The 27,184-nt window shown below is 42.4% G+C and overlaps 1 protein-coding gene across 1 annotated transcript in view; it reads right to left on the bottom strand.

Moving 5' to 3' along the window:
* The window catches only part of USH2A (usherin), an 800,771-nt gene that overhangs the window by 453,010 nt on the left and 320,577 nt on the right, over positions 1 to 27,184 (bottom strand). The window contains exon 21 of the mRNA XM_063441883.1: positions 5,621 to 5,751. Coding sequence (XP_063297953.1) covers positions 5,621 to 5,751 — 131 coding nt within the window. The remainder of the gene's footprint in view (positions 1 to 5,620; positions 5,752 to 27,184) is intronic.

Here is a 27,184-nt window from a genome sequence, read left to right as displayed (position 1 = left end):
TCAACAGAATCCACCTGCCATCTCAGAGGTTTTTCTGCAGTTAGATGGATTGTAAATAGAGTTTGTTAAAACCATTCTCCATATCCTTTTGTCACCTTTTAACTCAGTGTTTAACCTATATAATCTCTTGTTGTTTGTGATTAAATGTCAGTAATTCTAAATTAAGTTCACTTCTTTCCCTTTTTCTGCAAGAAGCTCAACTGATCTCCTCCAATTACAGCTATAGATTGCAAGCTTAAAGGATTACTACAAGCATCATGACCACTTTGGTCATGAATTGAAGTGGTCATGGTACTTAGAGTCCATATGTGCAGTATATCAGTTTGGAATGCTACACGTCCAGAGATATTTCAGACTGCTGCTGGAGGTGTATCTTCACCATTAGTCAGCAGAGAATGATAGTCTAGTTAATGTCAACTCTATGCATATTCTTTGAAAATAGAGTTATTTATTGGCTTGGAACAGGCAGCTGAAGCTCTCAGCCAATGCATGACCACCTGGATCATCATCTGGATTATGTAGCTCTGCACAACCTGAATGCACATTACCATGTCTCCAGGCAAGGAAACTTAGTGCCGGACGGTACCCAGGAAAGATGACAAATCATATGCCCCATTACCAGGGAACAGTGTGAGTGTACTCCTACAGCGGGCAGTAGTGATTATGATGCTTGTAGTTACCCTATTGTTAAGGAACTATCCAGCCCCACTCAAACCTATTGCAATGGGCAGCCTGTGAAAGGCTGAGAGTGTTAGCGGATTCTCTCATCTTATCATGGGCACCCAAGTCATCTTTCCTAAACAGTGCAATATCTGTGAGAAGGAGAGACAAGGCTGTACTCACGGGTACAAAAATTTGAGGTAAGGTAAGAAGGTGCCCAGGCACTCCAGTTCCCATAATAACTTGATTGAGATGAACTTGTTATGAGGGTTGATTGTCTCTTCATATACCTTGATGCATTGCTGCCCCTACAAATTGGTTCTTGATTTTCTGCATAGATATTGAATGCAAATGGGTCCTTATGTACAATCTCTTTTCTATTCCTACCTCTAAACCTGAGATTGACCTTTGTTCTTCCTCTGTTTGCACCTGCACTTTTACTTTCTCAACTCACATTTACTTTCTTAATGAATCACTGGCGGATCCAGTGGGGGGACCCCCCGAGACTCTCCCCTGCCGGCTAATGCAGGGCTGGCACTGTCCAAGCACCAGCCCTGCAATGTGCCTTCATTGACCAGAGGGGAGATCAGAGATCTCCCTCCCCGGTCCGCAGGCACTTTGATGACAACTGGGAGCCGACAGGGAGGGAGATAGGACCAAGGAGCTTAGCCTGCAGCTCCTCCGGGTCCTTCTGTCACGAGCACGGAGCGTTGCAGCGCTTACAACGGCAACACTACGGATCTCGCGAGAGTGAACTTTAGTCCTGGAGCTGCGGGCTAGAGTTCGCTCTCACCACTGGGACCACCAATGTATTTATTTGTATTAAAAAAATATATATATAAAAAAGCCTCCCTACCCTCCTCCCCACACATTCACACACTGCTCCCCCTACACACATTGCTCCCCATACACAGAATGTGCAACACACATACACACATACACTGCCCCCACATACACTGCCCCCACATACACTGCCCCCCCACACACACACACATCGCCCCTCCATACACACACTGCCCCCACACACACACATACACTGCCCCATACACAATTGCCCCACACCCACATACAATGCCCTACACACACATACACTGCCCCCATACACATACACTGCCCCCTATAAACACATTGCCCCCACACACGTACACTGCCCCCACACATACACTGCCCCCACACACACCATACACATTCACTGCCCCCACACACACCATACACATTCACACACTGCCCCCCATACACACATTGCCCCACAGACACATACACTGTGGCGAAACCAACCTCGCCACTGTGAACTGGAGAAGCATGTTTGTTAGCCTCCTGCCCTGTGGCTATGGCCCTGCAGGTTAAACCTTTTATTTTCCCTGCAGAAAGGCATATTCATGCGTTTCTGCCAGGGTGTTCGGTAGACGAATGCGCGACCACCTGGGAGCTGGAGTGTGCCTTCAATTTACATCCCTGAAGCTGCGGTTAACCGCAGCTTAATTGACGAATCCAGGGTGGTCTTTGTTCGGTTGCCGACCACAAGGCGGCGGACATTTTAATAGTGCGAAAGACCAGCGGTGTTCGGCGAGGATTCTATGGAACTAAAAACGGACACTTATTTGCACGAACACCGCTGAGCCGTCCGTCGCCTGGTTCCTATTCGTACAAGTTTAACCGAACACCGGCATTCGGTATTTTGTATATGAGAATATGTGTTAACCCAGATAGCCATGCCATGGAACCTATTCGTGGGATTAAAGACTTTGGCTCCATGGCGATTAAACTGTATTTGTGTGGTCTGAGTGCCATTCACCTAATAATGTGCACTCAGACCTGAGCTATCTGGGGATGTGTGACATGTCTGTGTTTTATGTATAAAAGGTAACTTTGTGTATTTTAAGGTGTTTCACTGTATTTTGTGTCCCATGTGTGTAATGGAGTTTTGCCTCTGTCCTGGGAAATAATCGAATTACTTCTCTAATTATCTCCAGGATAGAGGGAGGAGATCAAGATGCATTGTGGGAATGTTTTACTGCTGTGTGTCTGTAATTGGTTTATGTCTGTCCTTTGTTACAGTCTTCCATTTGGTCCCCTAGGGGAGTGTCCACCAGGTGGGAGACCTGCATAAATACTGGGCAGGTAGCCCTGAGTAAAGGAGTTCCTGCTTAACCCTCAAAGCGATGTGTCGTCTCGTTCTTTGGGGTAATTGGATTGTATGCTGACTGCCAGGAGTGTAAGCGGATTGTATGCTTTTCCTGTTTGGCTGATTCCAGAGTTCGTGTGTCTGCTGTTCAAGAGTTGGTGAATACGTGCAGTTTGGAGTTCGGGAGGTTGGTGATTACAGTAGCTGCTGGTCTATGGAAAAGGGGATTATCGCCTAAATGGTTTTTAGCCCCTTCTGAGCGAAACGGTCCGCAACATACACTGCCCCCATACACACACTGCCCCCCCACACACACTGCCCCCACACACACACCATACACATTCACACACTGCCCTCATACACACATTGCCCCACAAACACTACACTGCCCAGACACCCATACACACACTGCTCCACACACCCACAACCCCCATACAAACATTGCCCACACACACATACACAGCCCCCATACACACATTGCCCCCCACACACATACACAGCCCCCCATACACACTATGCCCCCCACACACACATTGCCCCCCCATACACACATTGCCCCACACACCCTACACATTCACACACTACACCCCCCCACACACACACTGAACCTTTCACACACACTGCACCCCTCACACACACCACTTCTCCTATGTCCTACTACAGCCCCATATCCCATATACACACATTGCCCCACACACCCTACACATTCACACACTACACCCCCACACACACACACTGAACCTTTCACACACACTGCACCCCTCACACATTGCACCACTCACACACACCACTTCTCCTATGTCCTACTACAGCCCCATATCCCAGCAGACCCAAGGTAAGTTGTCAAACTGTTCTTAAATTGTTTGTTTACTTACTCTGGGAGGGGGTCCTGGAACCATAACCACTACACATAGCTGTAGTGGTTTTTGTACATGGATTATTTCTTTAAATAATCCACAAGTGCCCCTCCTGAGATCAGGCTCTGTATCCACTACGGTAAGGAATACAGTCCCTCTATCCATAGACGTTGTCCTAGCCTCAAATTCTTTAGGTAGTCTCTAAAACCTATTTATTTTGGAAAGCTTATCGCATAATTCCTCTCACTACACCTGTCTACCCCCGTCTCATCTCACTCAACTTGTACTTATAAGTCTGATTTACTCTGTCACTCCATAGCCCCTGTATGCACAATGATCTGAGAGAACAATAAATTACACCATGTACTTGATAAAATGGATATTGTGAAAAGATGATCCATATTGAGACAATGTTTACTGGAGACCGAGGTATTGCTTTACCTTGGCAATTCATTCTAATAATAAAATGATGGTGTGATAAACGTACAGCACAGGGGAATTTCTGCCAGACACATGAGATGCATATTATAGCAAATAATTAGATACCAATCCAGTGCATATAGCTAACGCAACAACTACCATAAGATACACATCCAACTACAATTCTTTGATTTCCAAGCCTCTTCTCTCTCCATAAAAACATCCTTCACGTGCATATATCGATAAATTGTGTTTATTCAAAAGTGAATGATTGGGTTTTATCTGGATCGAGTTTGTACATTTTAGGTTAGATAGAATAGTATGTGTCATTGAATGGTCTGTGTTTAACCCTTGGGCTGTGCAGCTCTGGAAGTGGAAGATAAGTTAGGGACTAATCAACATCATCACATTAGGTTAGTGACCAACATATTGGAGGAACACAGCATGTTTAGAAAGAATATAAATCAGGCATAGCATAATCCTAAGGCACTTTTCGTTAAGGAACTAGTGTATAGAAGTGTTTTAGGATAATGTTTTATAGCATTCTAAATTTAGAACATAGAATAGATATTGTGCTTTTTATTTGAAATCCATTGGGGTAACAATTTCACCTGCAATGTGAAAAAAAAAATGTGTTTGGCAATATAATACATACTTATAACCCCCTAATGTGTATATTAGAAAAATATATACAATATACGTAAAGTGCATATATTCCCAGCACCATAAATAAATATACAGTTACTTTTGTTCTTGTTCCACTCTTTGTAAAAGCAGAGAATTGAATGTACGTGACAGAGTAATCATAAACACAATAGATCTCTCACTTGTCTTCAAATCCTCATAAATGTTAGACATTCCATTTAAATGGGCACACATGAATTAGAGCAATAAATCCTAGCTCTGCCATAAACAGATCGTAATATAACAGTCATCCTCCTATTCAGGACATCTATCTATCTGTCTGTCTGTCTCTCTGTCTGTCTCTCTGTCTGTCTTTCTGTCTGTCTGTCTGTCTGTCTATCTAGTATTTATTCATCCTTTGGACCATCTGTTTATCAGTATGTGTGTGCAAGTAGATCTACAATAGTCAGCTAATTAACACATTCTAGATACATATACATTTAACAAAGTACACTTTGTAAAGAAGTGAAAGATAATGACGTTTCATTTGTAACTCAGTTATAAATTTGTATCAGGGAAATGTATGTATTTTGTGCCCTATTCCCATTTCTGCTATACATTAAACACACGCTTTATAAAAACACATTGTAACAGTTATTAGCAAGGTCAACATATTTCCAGACATGGCAGTGTTATCCATAAAATTTGAAGTAGTAGTAAACAGATAACTAATTAAATTGGAAAAAGCCTTAGGTGTTTCAATAGTTCTTTCCCAAAGAACTTCAATCTTGAAAGGTTTTAAAGAACCCATTAACCTGGATCAATAGGAAAAATGGAAACAGCAAATTCCTCATCATCTTAAACCATTAAATGCACAAGATGCCTTTGGGATTTTTGATAGAGATCTTTTTCACCAGTTTGTTCATTACTCTACCTGTGGATCAAAAAGGAAGTACGGACGACCATTTCTCATTTGGAGAACTATGTATTCTTCTTGCATTCCAGCTGACACAGCACAGAGGAGCAACCCATCTGGCTCCTTGGTTCGAAATTGTATTTTAATACCTATAGGACATAAAATCACATTGGTTTTAGTGCAGATTATTTCAGCTATGTAAAGAAACAGATTTAGTAAAATCCCTATGGTGTATAAGGTTTTAAGGAAAGATCATACATACGCTCACAAGACTGACGGTCGAGAAGAGTAGTTAGTCAGTAATGATCAATTTTGATGATCTCAGCCAATCCAGTGCTTTCATATAGGAAAGCATTGGGAGGCTATTGCGCATGCACGACACAACGCTGCCAATCAGCATCTCCTTATATTGATGCATTGAATCAATGCATTTCTACGGGGAGTGTTCAGCATCTCCTTGCACTGCGGTTAGATGCTGAATGTCAGTAATGCATATTGTGCAGCACTGGCCCAGGAAGCATCTCTAGTGGCCGTCTGAGTGACAGGCAATGTCTGCCTCTGCCTATAAACACTCTGCAATGGCAGTGTTTATGTTAAAAAGCCTGCAGGGATAAGCGATAGACACCAGAACCACTACATTAAGCTGTAGTTGTTGTGGTGACTATAGTGTCCATTTAATGAATTTGTCCAGACCCCTGGGATGGCATTATTTTCCCATATTACATGATTCAGCAATATGTACATTTTATATAAAATAACTAGGGTTTGTGTAAGGGTTAGTCACAGCACAGTCTTGTATAATTATTGACCAGCGCATAGAGATGGGGAATCCACAAATCACAAAAATGATCCAGCAACAGCCAACTTTTGGTAGTGCAGATTAATTGGCGCAGACTCTTTAGAGCAGTGTTTCCCAACCCAGTCCTCAAGGCACACCTACCAGTCCAGGATTTAAGGATTACCCAGTTTTGTCTAAGGTGTTTTTTCTTTTTTTTTCTAAAAACACCTTAGACAAAACTGGGTAATCCTTAAATCCTGGACTGGTAGGTGTGCCTTGAGGACTGGGTTGGGAAACACTGCTTTAGAGTACAACATTTTTGGTCAATAGCCTTCATCAGGCTGGTATGTTTTATTATACAGTCATAGTATAACAAGGTTATTCACTAAAGCGATAATTCAATGCGAATTCAAAGTGAATTTAGTGAAATTAAGGTAAAAATATTCAAACTGGAGAAATTCTCTGAGCTATGATATGCATTTGACTATTATGGCCTTAAATATGAAATTCACTTTGATTTCACTTGCAATCCTCACTTTGGTAAGTAAGTAACCATGCAGGACATATATGACAGGCTGGGTACAAGCACAGTGGTAATTTTCACAATAAAACAACAAAATAATGACTGCAGATTAAAGCATATATTGGTATAAAGAAATGTTACCATCACTTTAATTTTCAACATGCAGTCTCATACTTTATCAACTTTTACAATGCCATTTGCATTCAGAAAAGTAAAAAATAGAAAGAAACACGTTTCACATGAAGTATTCTCTATTTCACCCACGTGTTTAAAATCAGATGAACCTTTAAAGGCATATTGGGTAAGTTCCAGGTTTTTAATCAATGTTATGTTGGGAACCTGTTTGAAATCATAGTTAGTAATGAAAAATTTTTATAAATGGAAAATCACAAATAAAAAGGAAAAACACAAAATAAAAAATTATAGTATAGCAGATTTTTTTCAATGTAAACGCTGCCTTTACATGCGTAATAGCAACTTTAGTGGCTGTCACTTGGACGGCACCAGAGATGTTTCCTGTGTCAGTGATGCACAGTGTGCAGCACTGGAGTCCAGCCGCTCTGAATGGAGACACTGAATGTTCCTCATAGAAATGCATGGATTCAATAAATGTCTATGAGGAGATGCTGATTGGGGCAGCACTGTGTTTGCTGTGCAAATGCCTCCTAATGTTTTTCTACAATTAAGCATTGGATTGGCTGAGATCATCAAAATCAATACCTAAACAGCCACACAGCTACTATAGTGTCAGGAATACATGTTTGTATGCCTGACACTATAGTCCGGGCCGGTACGCCCTGTAGGCGGCTTAGGCAGTCGCCTAGGGCGCACCGCCCTTGGGGGTGCCAGATTTGAGTGACCCGGCAGGAGGGAAGTGCACAGCACTCCATCCAGCCAGTCACTCAATGTAGCGTGGCCGGGCAGCGCGGACCAGGGTACAGGAGCGTCTGTTTCCTGTACCCGGCCGGACTGACAGGAAGTGCTCAATGAGCCACCTGGCCACGCTACAAAGATAGGTAGGAGGCACAACAGGGAGGGGGGATAATACTAAGGGGGTAGGGGAGAGGGGCAGGGCCGGATTAACATAGGGGCTGATGGAGTTGCAGCTCCAGGCACAGGCCCATTTAAAAAAAAAAAAAAACTCCAAAGGGGGGGGGGAGGGGGAGGAGAGGGAGGACCACTAAAAGGGGAGAGGAGAGGGATGACCACTAAGAGGGTGGGAGGAGAAGGAGAACCACTAAGAGGGGGGAGGGAGGACCACTAAGATGGTTGAGGGAGAGGGAGGACCGCTTAGGAGTTGCGGGGGAGAGGGAAGACCACTAAGAGGGGGAGAGGGAGAGGACCACTAAGGGGAAGAGGGGGGGACTGGAGATGACCACTAAGAGAGGGGAAGACCACTAAGGGACAGGGAGGGGAAGGAACACTGATGGACAGGTAAGAGAGGGGAAAGACCACTAGGGGACGGGGAGAGCTCTAAGGATGTAGGGGACAGCTCTAAGGGAGGGGAAGAGAGAGCACTAAGGGACAGGTGGGGGGAGCTCTGAGGGTTGGGTGGGGAGAGCACTAATGGACTGGAGGGGAGAAGATATCCCTAAGGGACAGGGGGACAAAGGAGAACACGTAGGGACAGGGAGGGAGGGGAGAGCAGTAAGGGACAGGAGGAGAGGGGAGAGAACTGAGGGACAGGAGCGGAGGGGAGGTCACTAATTGACAGAAGGGGAAGGGAGGAGAGAGCACTATAAAAAAAATAAAGACACCTCCTTGTCCAACTTGTTATCTCCGGGTGCTCCCGTACAGAACGCAAATTCTGACACACCCCTGTCACTCCCCGCTCCCGATGAGGGATCCAAAACCCGTCCCGAAACCCTCCAGGAGCACCTCCGCTGCTTTCCGGTTCTTATAGCGGCTTAGTCAAGGGGCCATCGTGGCGATGTCCACCTGCATTTTCGCCCTTAGACCCCACAGTGTCACCCTTGTCCCCTGATTTTCCACGCTTGAAGCACCTGGCTGCGGAGGGACTGCCTTCAAACACCGATCACTTGTGCTTGAATTTACAGCTCGCCCCTCATTTGCACTGGCTGTTATTATATAGCCAAAAACACCCGAAGCGGCGAGGAGCGGCCGCCGCAGGAGTCAGTCCCACTCCCGTGTCCAAGACCAGGATCCAGCTTCCCGTGGGTAGACATCCCCTACTCCTGAGAGTATAGCAAAATAGCTCTTACAAGAGCTAGTGATATGGCTGTTATAGCTGTTCCCTACAAGCACGAGATTAGGCTCTGTGTTGAGGGTGAAGTAGAACTGGTTTAATGGGAGCCACATGCAGCCTTATATGCTACTCCCCACGTGAGGTGTTTCCTAATACATATTCCAGGGGAGACTACAGTAAAACATACACATAATTACATTGGCTCTCATGTCTAGGACACTCCCACACAAAACAGGGTAATCCCTCCCCTGTGCCTGAGAAATAATTGAGTCAGGAACTGTACTAAACTCAATTATCTCCAAGCACAGAAAACATATATTTTAACAACATCATGAAAGTATCACCAAAACACATTGAATCCCCACAAAAGTCACATTCCCTGATAGCCCCAATCCGGGGGACCAACATATCCAAAAATCACCCAGATTGGTTCAGGGGCTTGCGATTACCATCGAAGTCATAATTTTGACCGACGTGCACATGGTCCTATGCCCAGAACAGTTCCAGGGAATTAGGACTAATGGTCAGTCTCTCTTTCTGGAGTACGAAAGTACATAAATCACATGAACGGAGCCTTTTAAAGTGCATTGGGCAAGTTATATTGCAGGGCCCATAGTCCTGAGGCAGGAGGCTGAGAAGCTGGCTCCTCCAGGAGCCCGTGGCGAGGTTCTGTTTGCCACACCCCCAATAAAGGATTACAGTCCATCCTGGTGGGACGCTGGCTGGGTCATGATAGCCAACCAGAGCCCAATGTCCATCTGGTCCCAGCCCGTCGCTGGGTGGACCGCCAGGTGCAGACAGAATTGCTCATCATAGCACCACCAACTAAGGCAAGCGTTACCATACACGCGGCAAGCGTTTAACACTAAGTCCTGGTAACAGAAAAAGTCAGAACAGTCCAAAATTGAGAAAGCTCGGATCCAATGGAGCCCAGGAACGGAGCCCTCCATGGCCGTTGTTGTAAGCCCCACCCACCTGCCTCACCCAGCGAATCCTGGGCCCCATGTGCTTGGCCTGCGGCCTACTCACCATCCTGGAGGCCCGAGCCACACTCTGTCACCTTGACGAACGGTACCGGTGCTGGGGATCCAAGGGTGTAGCACGGGCTGGTGCGTATGGCAAAGCAGCCCATGATCCATCAGGAGTAGGAGAGGGAGCCGCTCCTGGCCTTGCGGCCACGGACCAAGAGGCCCGCAAGGCGGGACTACGGCTCCAAGTAGGCTCAGTCGTCCGGCGGGCAGGCGGCTGTACTGCAGGCGGCACCCGGGATGCAGCCGGGCCCCTCGCAGCCTGCACTGAGGCAGGGGGCAAAGGAGAGCTCATATTTCTTGCTGCCGCAGACCGCCTAGGCCACGAGGCAGGGCTGGCGCTCCCGCGCCTTGGAGAAGCCCAGCCTCCAGTGGGGGGGGGCTGAAACGGGCCAGTGGACGTGCACGCAGATGCAGGTCCTCCAGGCGCGAGTCGGCCGACCCAGAAGCAGCCTTCAGCCACACAAGTTTTGCTTGCAGCTGAACACCACCATCCTGCAAGGCCTCAGCCCTGAGGGCCGCCAAAACACCTTCCACATCCATAGGCCCTGGCCGAATGTAGCTGGGGAACACCAAGGGAAACTGTTCCCAAGCAGGATAATTAAGATGGCTGAGGGTAACAGAAAATGACTCCCTCTATATTTGGCCACTCGCCTTAACTTAGGCCTCACCTCTTACCTACAGGACCTCCTTTCTTTGAACGTATTACACTCCCCCCCACTCACACTTGTATATAGCTGTAACTGTATATAACTGTGAGTGTTCATATAATTGTATATAACTGTAACTGTATATAACTGTAAGTGTTGATGCGAATGCTATTGATAAGACTCTTTTAATCTCAGGGCAACTCCACAACATGTCACAGCCTGCATTAGATTGGTGTGAGTTACACTCATATTTGTATTTATTTTTTTATCTTGATTCTTTTTACCTCTTGTGAACCCTAACGTTATGACATGCTATATGTGTCTTTGAAAATGCTAATAATTGGTGCTGATAACAACGCATTTTCAATGATAATGATTTACTACGCCAAATATTAATATTCTTGTTTTTCATTACACGTCACTAATTTTATGCATATTTTTTTTTCAAACCACATTGACATTCTGTGTCTATTTTGTTTAAAACACTTCGAGCAACCAAAGCATTGTTTTCTTCAAATGAAGTAATTTACTAAAGAGTAAAACATATTGATCTGTAGCTAGAAGGCCAGAATTCTTGCTGAAATCTAAGTGATGTTTTGAATAAAGTGGTCTCATTCCCAGATCAAAATCCATAGAGACAAATCATTCATTGTCACAGTAAACACCATTATGCATGGCCACTAGGAATATATAGCTGGTGCTCAATAAGGGGCAAATGAGGGGTTGTTTCCCCTGCTTTGTTCTCAGTTCAAAATGTAAACATGCTACTTATTATAAATTAGAATTAATTTATCAGCCCAACTTGTGTGTCTCATTTTGGCTGATGGGGTTTGCTCTTATCCCATAATCCTGTGAGCAACACATAACATTCCATTGATGCAGTATATACATAGCACTTCCTTATACTCTGTTTGCTTTTTATCATTGTTTTTAAAGGAAAATCATTATTAAAATCTCTAGTCTTCTCTGGCTATGAAATATGTATATCACAATATTTTTTTTTATTAATGTGTTATTTTTTTTTTTCCATTTCATCCTGGTGTTCCTGGAGCCCCGGTGTGATCTGAGCATGTATGGAAAATGGTGACCTAATGATATTTGCATCACTGGATGGGCCTGGAGTTATATAATGTAGCCCCATGTAACAAAAGCACAGCTTGGTGGAAAGGGGCATTGACAGAGCTAGGAGGCGGGCCTTGGCGGAAGGTATGTAGGAATTGGTGGGTTAGAAGGTTAGGGGCAGAGCTATAAAAATAGGCAGCCATCTTAGAAAATTCACTTCTAACTTGCCTACCTGAGTTTGTCCCTCCCTCCATGGTTAGGTTTGCTGTGTTATCCCGTTCTTTCACAGCAGCGGGATAGTGAGCTGAAGGATAGGAAACTAGGCTCTTACTTATGCTGGTTTTGGAAACGGTTAATATGGTTCTCGGTAAGTTTGGTAGGTTTTGAGGTTGTCGGTGGCTCAGAACATGATGGGTGTAGGGGTATCCGAGTATACCCCTACCTGTTTAATAATTTATGTTCATGTTGGAAATATTATTATACGTTTATGTGTTTCTATATGGGTCATTGTCTTTTTATATATAACTGTGGGGGAGGGGGGGGGGTACGGATATGGTATGGCGGGGTTGGGGGCAATGACTTTTTCCAATGTTAATTTATTACAAATATATATATTAATAAAAGCTGTGGACAATTTTTACCCATATACCGTAGTGTCTGTGTCTTATTGGGTTAGGTATGTGGAATTTCTTATTCCATCCGCCTATATGGCGACTACGCACCTGTCAATGCTTCCTTGATATTCTTTAATTGTAACACCTTGGTAAAGAGCAATCATTGGCCCCAACGACTCCCAAAACAGCATGAAGCATGCCACTACAAATGACCTCCTATATGAACAGTGGATCATAGACAGTGTGAGATGTTTGGCTTTCTATAAACCTGAGCAAATCTGACTGGGTTATTCACTGAAGTGAGAATTCAAAGTGGATGAAGAAATAATTTAAAATGTAAGACTAAAGTAATTGAACTGGAAGCCTTGATGACTTAGAGAATGTTCCCAGTTCCAGTTCAGATATTATTGAATTATAATCTTGCCTACCTGCCTGTCTGTCTATCTATCTATCTATCTATCTATCTATATATCTGTATCTTTGTCTGTCTCTTTGTCTGTCTGTCTGTGTGTCTCTGTCTCTCTGTCTGTCTGTCCATCGATATATCAATCTATCTGTAGTATGTAAACATTTAATAAAGATAGCTGCATCTGGCTTTCAGAGAATTATGGGAGTTGTAGTCCAGTAGTAGCTGTGTGGCTGTAGTGCAACACCCCTTTTTCTAGTTGATATTTTATTTTTTGTTTTTTCTTGACAGCGACATAAAATCAAGACCTCACACCTCCTTTCTCAAATCAGTACTGCTTATACACGTTGTTAACATAATTTTCTTGAGGTTTTTATGATAGCCAGTTAACACGCTTTATTTTCCTGTTTAAACTATATTGCGATTCGATAATTCACTGCACACAATCTGCACGTTTTAAGGGTCGTATTGGATTCACGACCAAGGACAGCAGCTGTTGTACAGCGGTGACAGCTCATCCTTTGTTAATTTACCTGACCACTGTAGTTCAGAATTCTTATTGGCCAGGCGTGGTGTCAGTCTGCTATAAAGCCTAGCTCCAAAGATGCCTGTCAACCTGCCGAACAGCTTATTCCCACAGCCTTGTCCTGTCTCTAATTTATTCTAGTCTGTTCTATTGCTCTTGAGTCTCAAGCCCTGATAAATGAAACACCACACTCTTCTTGACTCCTCGGTGATAACTTATAAATAATTAGGATCTAGAAAATGAAAACACTGCAGTGCATATTTATGTCATGGATAATATGGGATAGTGGTCAATACTTGCATTATACAACAGCCTTTGAAAGTTGAGGAAATTCCTTAAAACAAACAAACAAACAAAATCACAAACATTTAACATAGAATTGTTATAGTAAAATTAGCATAGTGAGTAGCATTAGGTATAAAGATTTACAGGAGAAATGTGTTTTGCTTCATATGCTAAAGTTTAAAGTATGCTGTCTTAGGTAATAACATTATTAAAGAGTGCATAAAATAATATACAAGATACAGCATATTTTAAAATACAGATTATCTTAGAAAAGAAAACAGTGTGTGCATGTCTGTGTGAATGCATGTTGTGTGTGTGCGCGTGCGTGTGTGTGTATGCATATATACATTCTGATTAATGATTTTTTTTTGTAGAACTGAAATGTTGACTTAATAGTTAAGTTTTAATAGTATTATTATTATATTATTTTGTTTTGCAAAGTCCTGAAAGTCCTATCCTCTTTTGCTATTTTGTATCCTGCTAGATTAAGCACCAGACATTACCCATTATTAATCAAATGTAAGATTGAGTGTGTTTTATGTATGTGTGAATTTGCATGCATGTACACTACTGTGCCAAAGTTTTAAGCTTTCTTACATAGTTACAAAAGCTGAATAGAGATAAGCGTCCCCCCAAGTTCAGCCCTTCTCACATCTGTTTTTGCTTATGATCCAAAAACATGTTTTTTTTTTTTTTTTTTTTTTTTTTTTGTCAATCTTTCTTTTATTAGAGGCAAATAAGATGGGATACATAAGAGAAATTGGGGGAAACGGTCAAATGAATTACAGTATAGGGTCAGTACAGCAAGATTAAATGACATTTCCTGAATTGCGGTGCCTCAATTTTTAAATTTTTGTCGTTAAAACCTTAGTTAGGAAATACAGGCTAAGGATCATAAGATCCGGTAGGTAACATGCTAACATATTAGAGGTCCTACAGTTGATTTCACATGCGTAGACGAGAGGCTCACAGTTTAAGTATAGTAGGAACAGGATAATGTTACATGCGAATAATACACTCTGTTTAAATGAATAAGCTTTGTATAGAATAAAGAAGCAGGTTCAATAATTCCCTGATGCATAGGTTTAGGTCAAACAGTAGGAGTACGCTAACACAATAAACGATGTAGGGTCAGAGATTACAGGCTACGAATTAAACAGGGTTGAGCTAGAATGACCACCCCAGTAAATAGAGAGTCGCTAACGAGCTGCGCATGCAGTAGTAACTATAGAGTACACCTCAATATTCACGCAGTTGCTAGTTAGTAAATAAAGGCAGAATCGGCATTGAAACAGCTAGCAATATGCTTATGACAGTGCATGAGAGGTGAAGTAATTAATTAGCATACAGTTAAAGCAAGGTAGACAATCTGGGGAGAGACTAGCTGACATGTTTATAACACAATATGTTATTTAGAAGTTAGTTAGCCTTAGATGATTCATACAATAGATAGTCACTGGTGTCTGGGGTTCGTTCAAGTGTCTCTCGAGTGTCCTGCTGCCCAGTACAGTCCATGTGTTAGGTGAGTGGCTTGGTAAAGTCGGTCCTGTGTAATGCCCGGTTCTCGGCACTGTCAGAGTGTGTCGGTTAACGTCGCTATCATCCGACGCCGTCTCTCAGGAGGCAGCTTAGGTTCGCCTGTGGGATTCCGCAAGTTGCCACGTCGCAGGTGCGAGGGGGGAAGTCCCTCCAGCCCCGGGCTTGTGTGCTGTCCGGCATCTCTCGGCCACTTACTCGGTTGCCCCTTGGGTTCGAGTAATCTCCACTTGCGGGAGGGACGGAGGGTTTGAGGGCTGCTCGACGCTTGGGAAGCTTGGTCCTCCGCCCGTGTGGGTGATGCCTCTGGGCTCTCGGCCCTGCGGTCTGCCACCCGGGTGGGCCAGGGTGTGGGTGAAGTGGCTGGTGCGGCGGGCGTGCGCCCGAGGGCCTCCCCTTCGCCTCCCGTGGCCTGCGTCTCTGCTCCCTGACTGGCTGTGATGCGGTTGGTTCGGGACGGGACCTCAGTTGCCGGTCCCTCAGCTTGTCCCAGAACCTGGCGAAGATGGCGTCTAGGCGCTGAGAGAGGTCCGGTGGTTCCAGTGGTTCCTGCAACCGGTGCTGGGTGAGTGTGATGCTGCCAGTCGCCATTTTGCCTGAGCCACGTGGAGTTGGATCTCCGGGGACAGTGTTATCGGGTGCCCCAGATATCCAGTGTGGACCGGGATGACCCCCACCGGTCCATAGGGGGGGGGGGATATGCAGGGGGTTCGCTGAGGTGTCTGTCCCAGGTCTCACCGTAATAGAGAGCGGCCGTCTCTCCTCGGTTCGATCGTGAGTAGGCCCCATCTGCTTGCTCGGGTTCCCGGGCGTCGTAAAGCGTGAGTCGGGTGTCTGTGGATGTCCCCGGGTTTCCCTGATTACGTGCCTGCCTTCTCGCTGGTGTTGCTATTGATTTTTGGGGTAAATACCCCGTTTTTCGTGGTTTGTGAGCCGGAGCTGTGTCTCGGTGCGTCTATCCAGCTTGGCGGCTAGGCTCCGCCCCCCCAAAAACATGTTTTAACACCTGCCTGAAACTGAAGTGCTTGAATTAAGTTTAAAAACTTCTCAAGAAAGTAGGTGTTGACCCCTTAATGACTAACATTGTATTTTTTTTACAATATTTTTCCTATATATGTCATATATCATACTCCCCCTCATTGTCATTAAACCTTTCACTACTTATAACGTTTTAAGGGGACATTTATAGAGGCAGAAAGAGTGCTATTCTGGGGAAAAACAGCAAAATAAAGTGCAATCACCATAGAAATCAATATAATGTGCATTTAGAACTGTGCAACCAAAATAGCACCTGTTAAGCCTGATAATTCTCCAACAGATGGGGGCGTAGCTTGACCGCCGAATGAGATGGCTGCATAGTGGAAGAGCTCCCAACAACCCCGCTAGTTAGCAGCTCAATTGACACACTAAAAACAACCAATGGGGAAACCAAAAAGGCATCCACTGTTTGCCATGACTGAGGTGCACCACCAGTAACCCTCATCACAAACTATAAGGTCCTTTCTCCTCCCAGCCGCAGACTCAGCCACAGCATCGGACATGGGCAAAATGTCAGCAGACCCACTCCTCACAAAGCTTCTCCATCAGCTTCCATGAACAGATGTATTGGGGTATATTTCAGTCTGGCTTCACTCCCTTGGCTCCCCTCAGCTCTGACATGAATACCTTTCTAACCCCATTTGACTATTCCCCCACTATGAAAATTTGGTCAAAATTACACTCACCATTTTCACACCTCACTCACACCAATGATACCATTGACCAACTTACCAGCTTACTCTCCTAAACTCACCACTCATGACTACATCTAAGTGATTCTTCTGGTATACTCTGCATTCAGCACCTATACAATCAGGGTTTACCGAGAGAACTGAGAGCGCCAACTCAAGACACTCCAATCCCATTCTTGGTCCAATTCCAATCACAGACTGTGCAAATATGTTACTAAAACTTACAAGGAAGTTACTCCAGACTGCCCACTTACACCATTTGAGGACATGTGTAAGAAAGCACTTAATAAACATGGCATTTCAAGTGGAAGTGGAAGGAACTCAAACTTTGCTTCATAGACAGGCAGTGGCAAAGGATTTGCCCATGAACACAATTTTGCTCTATTTTCTTGTGTACACAAGAAATAGCTGGTACAGGATCCTGACTACTCTCAGCACTGTTCTAGGAGAGTCGTGCAAGTGCAAAGAACATCCCGGCACATACCTACAATATGGTGGCAGTGTCCTTTAACATCCCTATGTTGGTCCCAAATTCCTGATACAATCTTTTTGATGGTTGAGGATCCACCTCCCACACTGCAAAGACACTGCTTCTACACCACATGATGCAGTCACTCAGTTCCTTATAGGACCTCACTCACAATACGCTTACTCAATACTGCTGTGTTGCTGATACCATGGTATTGAAAGAGCTCAACTGTGCCAACACTCAGGGAATGTTTAAATATGGTTGAACATATACATTGCATGGAGGCACTTATCTGTATGTCCCGGGTCCTGGAGTATATATAAAGGGCTATTCTTTAAAGCAATGTTTGCAATTTCTGTTGATATCATAGAAAAAAAAAAAGAAAAATACATTTAAAACTGAGAAAAACAAACTATTTTTAAAATTTTAATATAAGAAAAAAATACTGAGCATTGCACTTCCCTGTAATAACATCTACTGTCCTCTGTCAGGCTCTCCAGACGTTTCTGAGGTAGTTTAGTGGAAAAAAATTGTTTCTACCTTTTGGTGAGTAAAGCAGAGTAGTGAGCATATCTTTTCCAGTACCAACCTTGTCTCAAACGCGTTTCGCCTTCACTAGGCTTTGTCAATGATACAAAGTAACAGAATGCAAGTCAGTAACATGTATAAAGACACTTGCATTCTGTTACACATTTGAGCCAAGGTTGCTACAGAAAAAGACATTCTGACTATCCTGCTTTACTTACCAAAAGGAAGTACATTTATTTTACCAATTCAGCCTCTTTAACAGAGCAAACCGATCAACATAATAACCTCTGAATGAATATATTCAGTGAACATTTATTTGCTTGTTGTGTATGTGTAATTTGTTATATCTGAAAAATTGGAGAAGTCATCATACATTATAAAAAATACTTAAGTCGAATCATTGCATATAGATATCTTGACGACTACCCACCTCTTATTTCCCCATAGCCACCTTTTTATTACTTATTGACCCTAGCATTTTCCTCCCTTCCTATTATACTATATATTTTCTGTTTACCACTATCAAGTGAAGTATGAATGCATGCACTTTTTGGAAATGTTTGGGAGTTTTGGATCAGCATCAGACACAGACAGGAGTGAAAGGCCGAGTTTGCTTACTTAGTCTGTTTTCAATTATATCACTATCTAACCACCGTTTACAGGCTACAGTTAGACAGTTTTTTGTATTTCAGCAACTTTTTTGCGAAAACAGGTAAAACTGCCTTTGTTGACATCCCTGTCTAGAAAAAGAGCATTTCAGACTTCGTAACACTACTTAAAAGACAGAGGTTCAGGTTCCCAAGTTACGTTGAGTGAGTCTGACAGTAAGCAGGACTACCTTATACTTGTGGTAAACAAGGCAATCTATTTATGGTGTTTAGTTCAAGCTCATAGTCATTTAATAGTAGAAGACTGTCAACAGAGGCTGCTAAGGGCTTCACTTGTTAACTGAAAGAAAGTGGGGGCAGAAAATGACCGACACAGAATTTTCAAACGTTCCCAATTTGCCATGACTTTTCTCATATTATATCAGTGTGAAGAGAGCACCAAGAGTTTATTCAGAATCATTTTAAAGCAATATCAGGATAAGCATTTCCTAGTCAACTAAGGCAGCAATCCTCAGATCGAGCTTCCAGATTTTGCAGGTCCATCTTTTGGACCTCTCATATTAAAGGGACACTTCAGTCACCAAAACAACTTTAGCTTAATGAAGCACTGTTGGTGTATAGATCATGCCCATGCAGTCTCACTGCTTAATTCTCTGCCATTTAAGAATTAAATAACTTTTGTTTCTCTGTATGCAGCCCTAGCCACACCTATCCTGGCTGTGACTGACACAGACTCCATGAAAAAAATGTTTCATTTTTAATAAGATGTAACATTTATATCTCCTGCTCTGTAGATTTAATCAAATACACAAGACTTCTGCAAGGTCTAGCAAACTATTAATAAAGCTAGAGATAAGAAATTCTAAATTAAACAGATTTTGCAATAAAATAAGTATAAACATTAGATGACTGATTACAGGAAGTGTTTTGGAAGGCTGTTTAAGTCACCACGCAGAGAGGTGTGCCTAGAGTTGCATAAACAAAGTGATTTAACTCCTAAATGACAGAAAATTGAGCAGTGAAACTGCAGGGGCATGATATGTACACTGTTTCATTAAGCTAAATTTGTTTTGGTGACTGTAGTGTCCCTTTAAATAAATCCGACACAAGAACCTCAAGATACAGAATGCTTCAGGTGGAGATTTGTTGAAAGACCTGTTTGAAGATATCTCACAATACATTTAACCATTTCATTATCTACATTTCAAATTGTTACTTATCATTGTACAAAACCTGCATGGTAAAACCTGCCTGTTACGTTATGTTTATCACGCAAGACGATAGAATTCAGTACCACAGCTTCGAAATAAAATGGAAAACAAAATATGTTGACAGTAAAGTGAATCCAGGCTGACTTCCAAAAATAAATTAGAAATTAACAAACTAGCTTTTTACACCTACAGGTATCAAAATATTTACTCAACTCTCCACCGATACCTGCAAAGCTTCAATTTTCTACAGCCTAAGCAGAAATGGGTTTGAAGCAAAGGCCTCACTAACCACGTGGCTCACAGTATCTTCCTTGCAAAATATTATCCTTAAACTTAAGTTACTGATGTGTAGCTCATTTTTCCTATATTTTATTATACAAGCCCATTATTCCCACCACTGGTAAAACAAACGGATATTATAACTTGAATCTTTTTACTACATAACCCAAATAACTTCAGTCATGTTTGCATTAATGCAGCATTAATCATGTTGTTGCGTATTAATGAGTTTTCAGGCAATGCTAATTACTGTCATAGATTCTGCATCAGCCCATTAAATATACAAATTACAGAATTAAAGAGCCAGAGCTCTTCATGATTAATCTCTAAATGGAGAAAAACTAATGATCTCTGTACAAAGTTTCTCTCTACTTTTGGCTGACTGAGCGCACTGAACAATCAATTAGAGTAATTGAAGAATCTGAAAATTTTACATCTTAAAGATTTTATGCAGTTATTCTGCAGAGACAATGAATGAGTTTACTTTTTATTTATTTGCTTAATGTCAGACTCATTTATCCCTTTTTATTTGTAATAAATATGCTAGTTTAAGTTATACAATGGACTGTTCATCTAATGATTATTAGGGCTGCAACAAGAAGCAACTGAAAATAACAAAATCAATAGGGTATTCTCTTTTTAGCAGACAGACAGACTGTGGTGCCTGCTAAAGATTTAGCACATTGTTGCGAAAGAAAGTCTCGGAAAAGCTTTTATATTTTACGTAAGATGGGTTTTGTCTTCTGTTGAAGAGATCATTAGCAATGAAATGGTTTGATAACATTTTTATAATTAACAAGTAATAATCAGTTTCGCTCCAGAGGCTGAACACCAAAGAAAACACCAGCGAAGGCAGGACAGGGGTGATAAATTCAGGACTATCCCAATGAAAATCGAGACTGTTGGAAACTATAATCTCTGAGGCCTCAGTTGTAAAAGCCCATAGTGCTTAAGAGAAGTACTGGACTAACACTATACACGCTGGCTTCCTGTTTGATTTAGGGCTCTATTCAAAATGCTGGTATGTGCTTACAAATTTCTACATTACCCTACTACCTACTTATCCTCACCAATACACAAGTATGTGACTGCTAGGCCCCTACGCTCTGCTAAAGATCTGCATCTATTCTCTGTTCATACTCACACCTCTGACACTTGCCTTCAAGACTTCTCTAGGAACTCCATCCCTTGCTCCGTTAGACTTTAACCCAGTCTCCATTCCTTTAAAAGCATATCAATTAAATTGTTAATAGTTTTCCCTCCATGTACCTTTGTAACCCACCCTGTCTCCTTTCTTGCAACTGTGTCATCCAAAAAAAAAACAACTCTTCTTGTAAACTATTCTAGCAACTGGGGATGTGCATGGGCAAAAAAATTGGTTTGGTTCGGAAATTCGGGTAAGTAAAAAAAAAATTAGTCTGCTTCAGCAATTCGGACCAATGGCATTCAGTTCGGTTCAGCACTTTGGAACTGCCGAACATCGTCACTTCGGAACTTCGGAACTTAAACACCGCAGCCCTGTCCCCTTTCTCAGGCCCATCCCCTTCCTTAGCCCCTGTCCTGTTCCCACAGCCTCTTCCCCCCTCCTCAGCCCTTGCCCCCTTTCTCAGCCCCTGTCTCCCTTTCTCAGCTCTGTCCTCCTTCCACAGCCCCTGTCCCCATTCCTCAGTCCCTGCCCCCCTCTCAGCTCCTGTCCCCTCTCTCAGCTCCTTTCCCCACTCTCAGCTCCTATTCCCCCCTTCTCTGCTCCTGTCCTCCCCCTCCCAGCTCCTGTTCATCCCTATCAGCTCCTATCCCCCTTCCTCAGCCCCACTTCTCCCCACTACAGGCCCCATAACATCCCCACTACAGCTTCTCTCTCACAATTGCAACCCATATCACCCACACCACAACCCCTTTCCCAAATTGTAGCCATCAAGCTTCTCCAGCCCCTATCCCCCCACTACATTTCCTAACCTCCAGTTGCAGCTCATACCAACCACTACAGCCCCTGTCCCCCCACTACAGCCCCTAGCACACTACTACAGCTATGTCCCCTTACTCAGCCGTGTCTACTGGTTTTAAAAGTGTAAAGCTTGTTTGTATGAGCATGTCTGTGTCTGTCAGTATGTCTCTGTGTGTGTGTCAGTATGTCAGTCTGTGTTTGTCAGTATGTCTGTGTGTGTGTGTGTCAGTATGTCTCTGTGTGTCAGTATGTCTGTCTGTGTGTGTGTCAGTATGTATCTGTGTGTCAGTATGTCTGTCTGTGTGTGTGTGTCAGTATGTATGTATGTGTGCAAGTATGTCTGTGTGTGTGTGCAAGTATGTCTATCTGTGTGTGTGCCAGTATGTCTGTCTGTCTTTGTGTGTGTGTCAGTATGTCTGTCTGTGTGTGCAAGTATGTATCTGTGTGTGTGTGGAAGTTTGTCTGTGTGTGTGTGTCAGCCAGTATGCCTGTATGTGTGTTTGTATGTATGTCTGTGTGTCAGTATGCCTGTAACGGTGTGTCTGTCTCTGTGTGTGTGTGTGTGTCTGTTAGTAATTGTGTGTTTGTTAGTGTGTGTCAAATCAGCAAGTGTGTGTGTGCCTGTCAGGGAGTGTGTCTGTTTAGGTGACAGCTCCCCTTTCAATAACATGGGAAACGTGTTTTACTCTCCTCTTGGTGCAATGGGCCACTTGACTGAATTTTCCCCCCAGGCCTAAGGCCCTCCCCTGGCACTCAGTGAGCTGTCTAAAATGTTTGGCAGGCAACATGCTGTCTATTCATACCAAGCTGACTTGCCAGTGATGTGGCATTCCTTCTTTACGCCCCTTTCTTGAACATTGTCTCATCTTAGTCCCCAGACACTTGCAAACACCTCTAGGGACGCCATACATACTTATCATTTTCCAGCCTGGTTATGACTAGATACTGCAATTCACAAGGCAGTAAAATTTGCTCAGGAAAGAGGATGGCATGCAAATAAAGGATCCACTATCAATTATGATAACAATTAATATCAGGCTCAATGATCTTGAAAGGTGATAGTCAGGGCACAATCCAATGTTATTTGGGCTGAATTCCTATCATTATCTATCTCTTTGTGTATCAGTGTAACGGTCAATTATCAATACTGCAACCAATGGTGAATATACATTTACTTCACTTTTAACACTAGGCATCCAAAAATGTTAATCGCGATAATATCCAGAGTATTATACATCCCCAAACTAGCATCCTATGGGACCATGGATGGCAGGTGTCCATACAACCACATACAATCTCTGCTACATATGAATATTCATGTATATATTATTTTATGGCAATTTGCATAGTCACTTAAAATACTAAGCTTTTGTTACATCGCGCATGTTAAAATATTGGATTTTTAAGTTGTGATATTTTAAGTATTGATTTCCTTGATTGTTTGGGCAATTGGAGAATTACACATTGTTTCTTGAAATAGTTGGTGAACATCGGATTAAAGGCTTTAGTTCAATCAATAAAGGTAGCTGTAGAGCATTGATTATCATCTTTGGCTATAAAAATCTAATTACTTACCTCAAGGAGATCAGGGGAAGTGAAATGAAAAGGTCAGCCCAGGTCAATAAATATTTTAAATACACTTATGTCTTCATTTTTTTTTTTTTTAAAACAGAATATCACCCTGACTTGTAAGCGGTAGTATTTTACTTGTTGAAAAGAACAAATTAAGATGTCATCAGATGGCTTAATAGTAATTGGGTCAGCAATTTTAAGAAGTCTAGTCTTCGGGTTGTCTGTATTACCATTTATATCCTAAATAAATCAATATTAGGTTAATCCTAGCTCAATCAGCAAAGACCTGTTCGGCATGAGCTAGACTTCATTGTTATTGCAGAAGGCTGTATAAATAGATGTATCTCACATTAATTAAAAGAGGTGTGTGTGTTCTAAAAACAACAAGTTCAATCTAATTATAACTAAGACTTGAAGTATTCTTGGTGACTCTAAACAGAAGAATTAATCGCTTTACTGAAAAAAAAAATATTAAGTTATTATTTTGAACACAGCTACTTTTTGTGTTAATACTTTTTTACCTTGGCTTTCTTTTTTTGTGATGCCATTTTTTCTGTCATAAGGACTGCATGATTTTAATTTGTCCACAACCAAAGAGGCATAAAACACACATCTTCCACTTAATGCATAGCTTACTAAAAAGCTTATTGCAAGTTAATGTTCATATTGAGTGAATCTCTTGGTTTACACTTCCTTTGTGGGAACAGCCATCTTTAAGTTCACTTTGGTCAGAAGCAACACTTTGCAAAGACCACCATTAATTACAAAGTATGAAACTAGTATAGAGTTTGCTTTTAAGACCTGGAGTGGATGCTTAAAACTCAGCTGATTTTCTGAACCATCTGCCTGCTATCAACACTATCAACCAATGGACAAATGGTTTAAAAAACCTTCAGTGTCTCACATGTTGACCATGTGTTAGTTAGCCAGCACTTACTAGACAGCCAACATATGAAACAAATTTTAAATTAACAAAATAAGCTTATGGGGCGTCACTATGACCCATACATTGCCATAAGAAAGGTTATTAACCTCCCTTTTGCCCCCATCTGCTATGCATGGATCGATATATCTACTAACAGTGAGCAGCTGACTCACTATAACTATACAATAGCGACTGGGCAGCCATTGCTGTCCAGTCACGAGGAAGGCCCATTCCCATCGACATGGGGCCTATAAAATAATGGGGAATCAAGTGGGGCTTTAAACTAAATAATGGGTGGTGGACAGAATACTGTCCACTCCCCTGACCTTACCCATGGCTGTCGGATGGGGAATATGAAATAAAACATAATATGAGAGAGATCCTATTGAGGGGGTTGCAAGGGGCTTGGGCTATATCCGCTACTTTTATATTTTATTAGTAGCCCACACCTGCTGCCTGTGGGTGGGGGCTAGATGGGACATTAGGTCCCAGTTAGTGAACTGATAGCCTCTTAATGTATAGCTCATTGAAACTTAATATCACTATTGAGTGCATCTCATGTGTTACACTTCATTTGTGGGAGCAGGCATCTTTAAGGTCGCTTTAGTCAGAAGCAACACTTGTCAAAGACCATGTTCAATTTAAATGTATGAAACTGGGTTAGAGCTTGTTTTTGAGATGCTTGGCAGTGGCACATGATCACATGGTCTAAGAATTCCTGAACATGAACTATTTTTCAGTTACCTGCACGATCATTGGATCTTTGGACATAAAGATATTTTGATTTCAAATGAACAAGCTACAAGAGGAAAATGGCTATGCATGTATATAAAATGGCTATGCATGTATGTCCTGTCCTGTAGGTTCCAACTCAAAAACATAGCCCGCATCCGCCCCTTTCTTACGCAAGATGCTACCAAGGAGCTTGTTCATGCTCTAGCAATTTCCCGCATGGATTACTGTAACCATCTCCTGATTGGTCTCCCCAAAAGCCGTACTGCCCCGCTACAGTCTGTAATGAATGCTGCAGCTAGACTGATTTTCCTATCCAGTCGGTCCTCTCACACCTCGCCCCTCTGCCAGTCCTTACATTGGCTCCCTGTATCCTATAGGAGTCAATTCAAAGTGCTAACCCATACATTTAAAGCACTGAACAATTGCAGCCCCTCTTATATCTCTTCACTGATCCAGAGGTATGCCCCTCCTCGTACCCTCCGCTCTGCCCGCGACCACCTCCTGACCGCTGCTCACACCGGTATGGCCAACTCGCGCTTGCAGGACCTCTCACGGGCGGCTCCTCTCCTATGGAATAACTTGCCTACTGCCATCAGACTCTCCCCTAGTCTTCAATCATTTAAGAAGGGCCTTAAAACCCATCTCTTCAGGAAAGTGTATGGCCTCCCAGAGTAATCTCTCCCTTACATACCTGTCTCTTGCTCTCTCCTATGGGATAGTGCTTTGCTCTCTCCTCCAGCTCTGCTTCACTCCTACTTGATATTTCCTATCCTAATGTTTCTAATACCCCACCTCCTATAGACTGTAAGATCATTTGAGCAGGGTCCTCTTCAACCTATTGTTCCTGTAAGTTTTCTTGTAATTGTCTTATTTATTGTTACATCCCCCCTCTCAAAATATTGTAAAGCGCTACGGAATCTGTTGGCGCTATATAAATGGCAATAATAATAATAATAATAATAATAATAATAATAATAATAATATATCTATATATATGTACATACATACTATATATAAATATACATACATACATGCATAGCCATTTTATATACATGCATAGCCATTTTCCTCTTGAATATATATATTTAATTGACATAACTTACAAAAATAAATGATAATGTGAACCACATATGTATAAAGATATTAATCATATACTGAAAACCTCAGCAACAGAAATAATGAATGATGCCCTTGATTGAAAATCATTCCTTCTTGTAATAATTCATTGATTGCCAGTCACACATGCTAGAACCTAATATAGAGACTATTTAATTCCGTAATTTCTTTATTGTGTTAATGTTCAGGGGAAAGATAAGAATTCTTGAAGACAGGCTTTTTAATTTTTTTATTTTCCTTTAATCAATATTTATATAGAGAAGTATCATAGATTAATTATTTTATCATCTCTTTAATTCCTTGGATAATAAGGACATTTAAAGGGATACACTAAGTACCATACCCACTACTGCAGATTTTAGGACTTACACTGATACAATAACAGTTCAATCGGTGTGCAACCGGTGGGGCCGAACTAAGGCCCACAAGCTGGGAAGACCCATTGGGTGTCCCTTACACTTAGGGACATCCATTAAGCATCTCTTATCACAAGCCCTGTTGGGCACAGTGGCCCTTTAACAGCATGACTGGGCCCCTGTCAGATGGTACTGGAAGGAAGTGAGCTCAAGTCACGTCCTTCTCTTCTTCCCAGCTAAAAGAGAGAGACACATAGGGAGGACTGAAATTATGCAGAAAGGAGGGGGAGAGAAAGAAGGAGGAAAGAGGAACATGACTTGTGTATGTGCATATCTGTTTGTGACATTATGTATCTGTGTCTATCTATGAGTGTGTATCAGTGTGTGTATCTGTTTGTCAGTGTGTGTGCCTGTCACTGTGTATGTGTATATGTATCAGTATATGTCAGTATATGTGTGTATTTGTGTGTGACAGTGTGTGCAAATGTGAGTTT

Source organism: Pelobates fuscus, chromosome 2 (assembly GCF_036172605.1).
Source record: "Pelobates fuscus isolate aPelFus1 chromosome 2, aPelFus1.pri, whole genome shotgun sequence".
Lineage (NCBI taxonomy): Eukaryota > Metazoa > Chordata > Amphibia > Anura > Pelobatidae > Pelobates > Pelobates fuscus.
The sequence above is the reverse complement of the archived record's forward strand: the minus strand, read 5'-3'. Positions and strand labels throughout refer to the sequence as shown.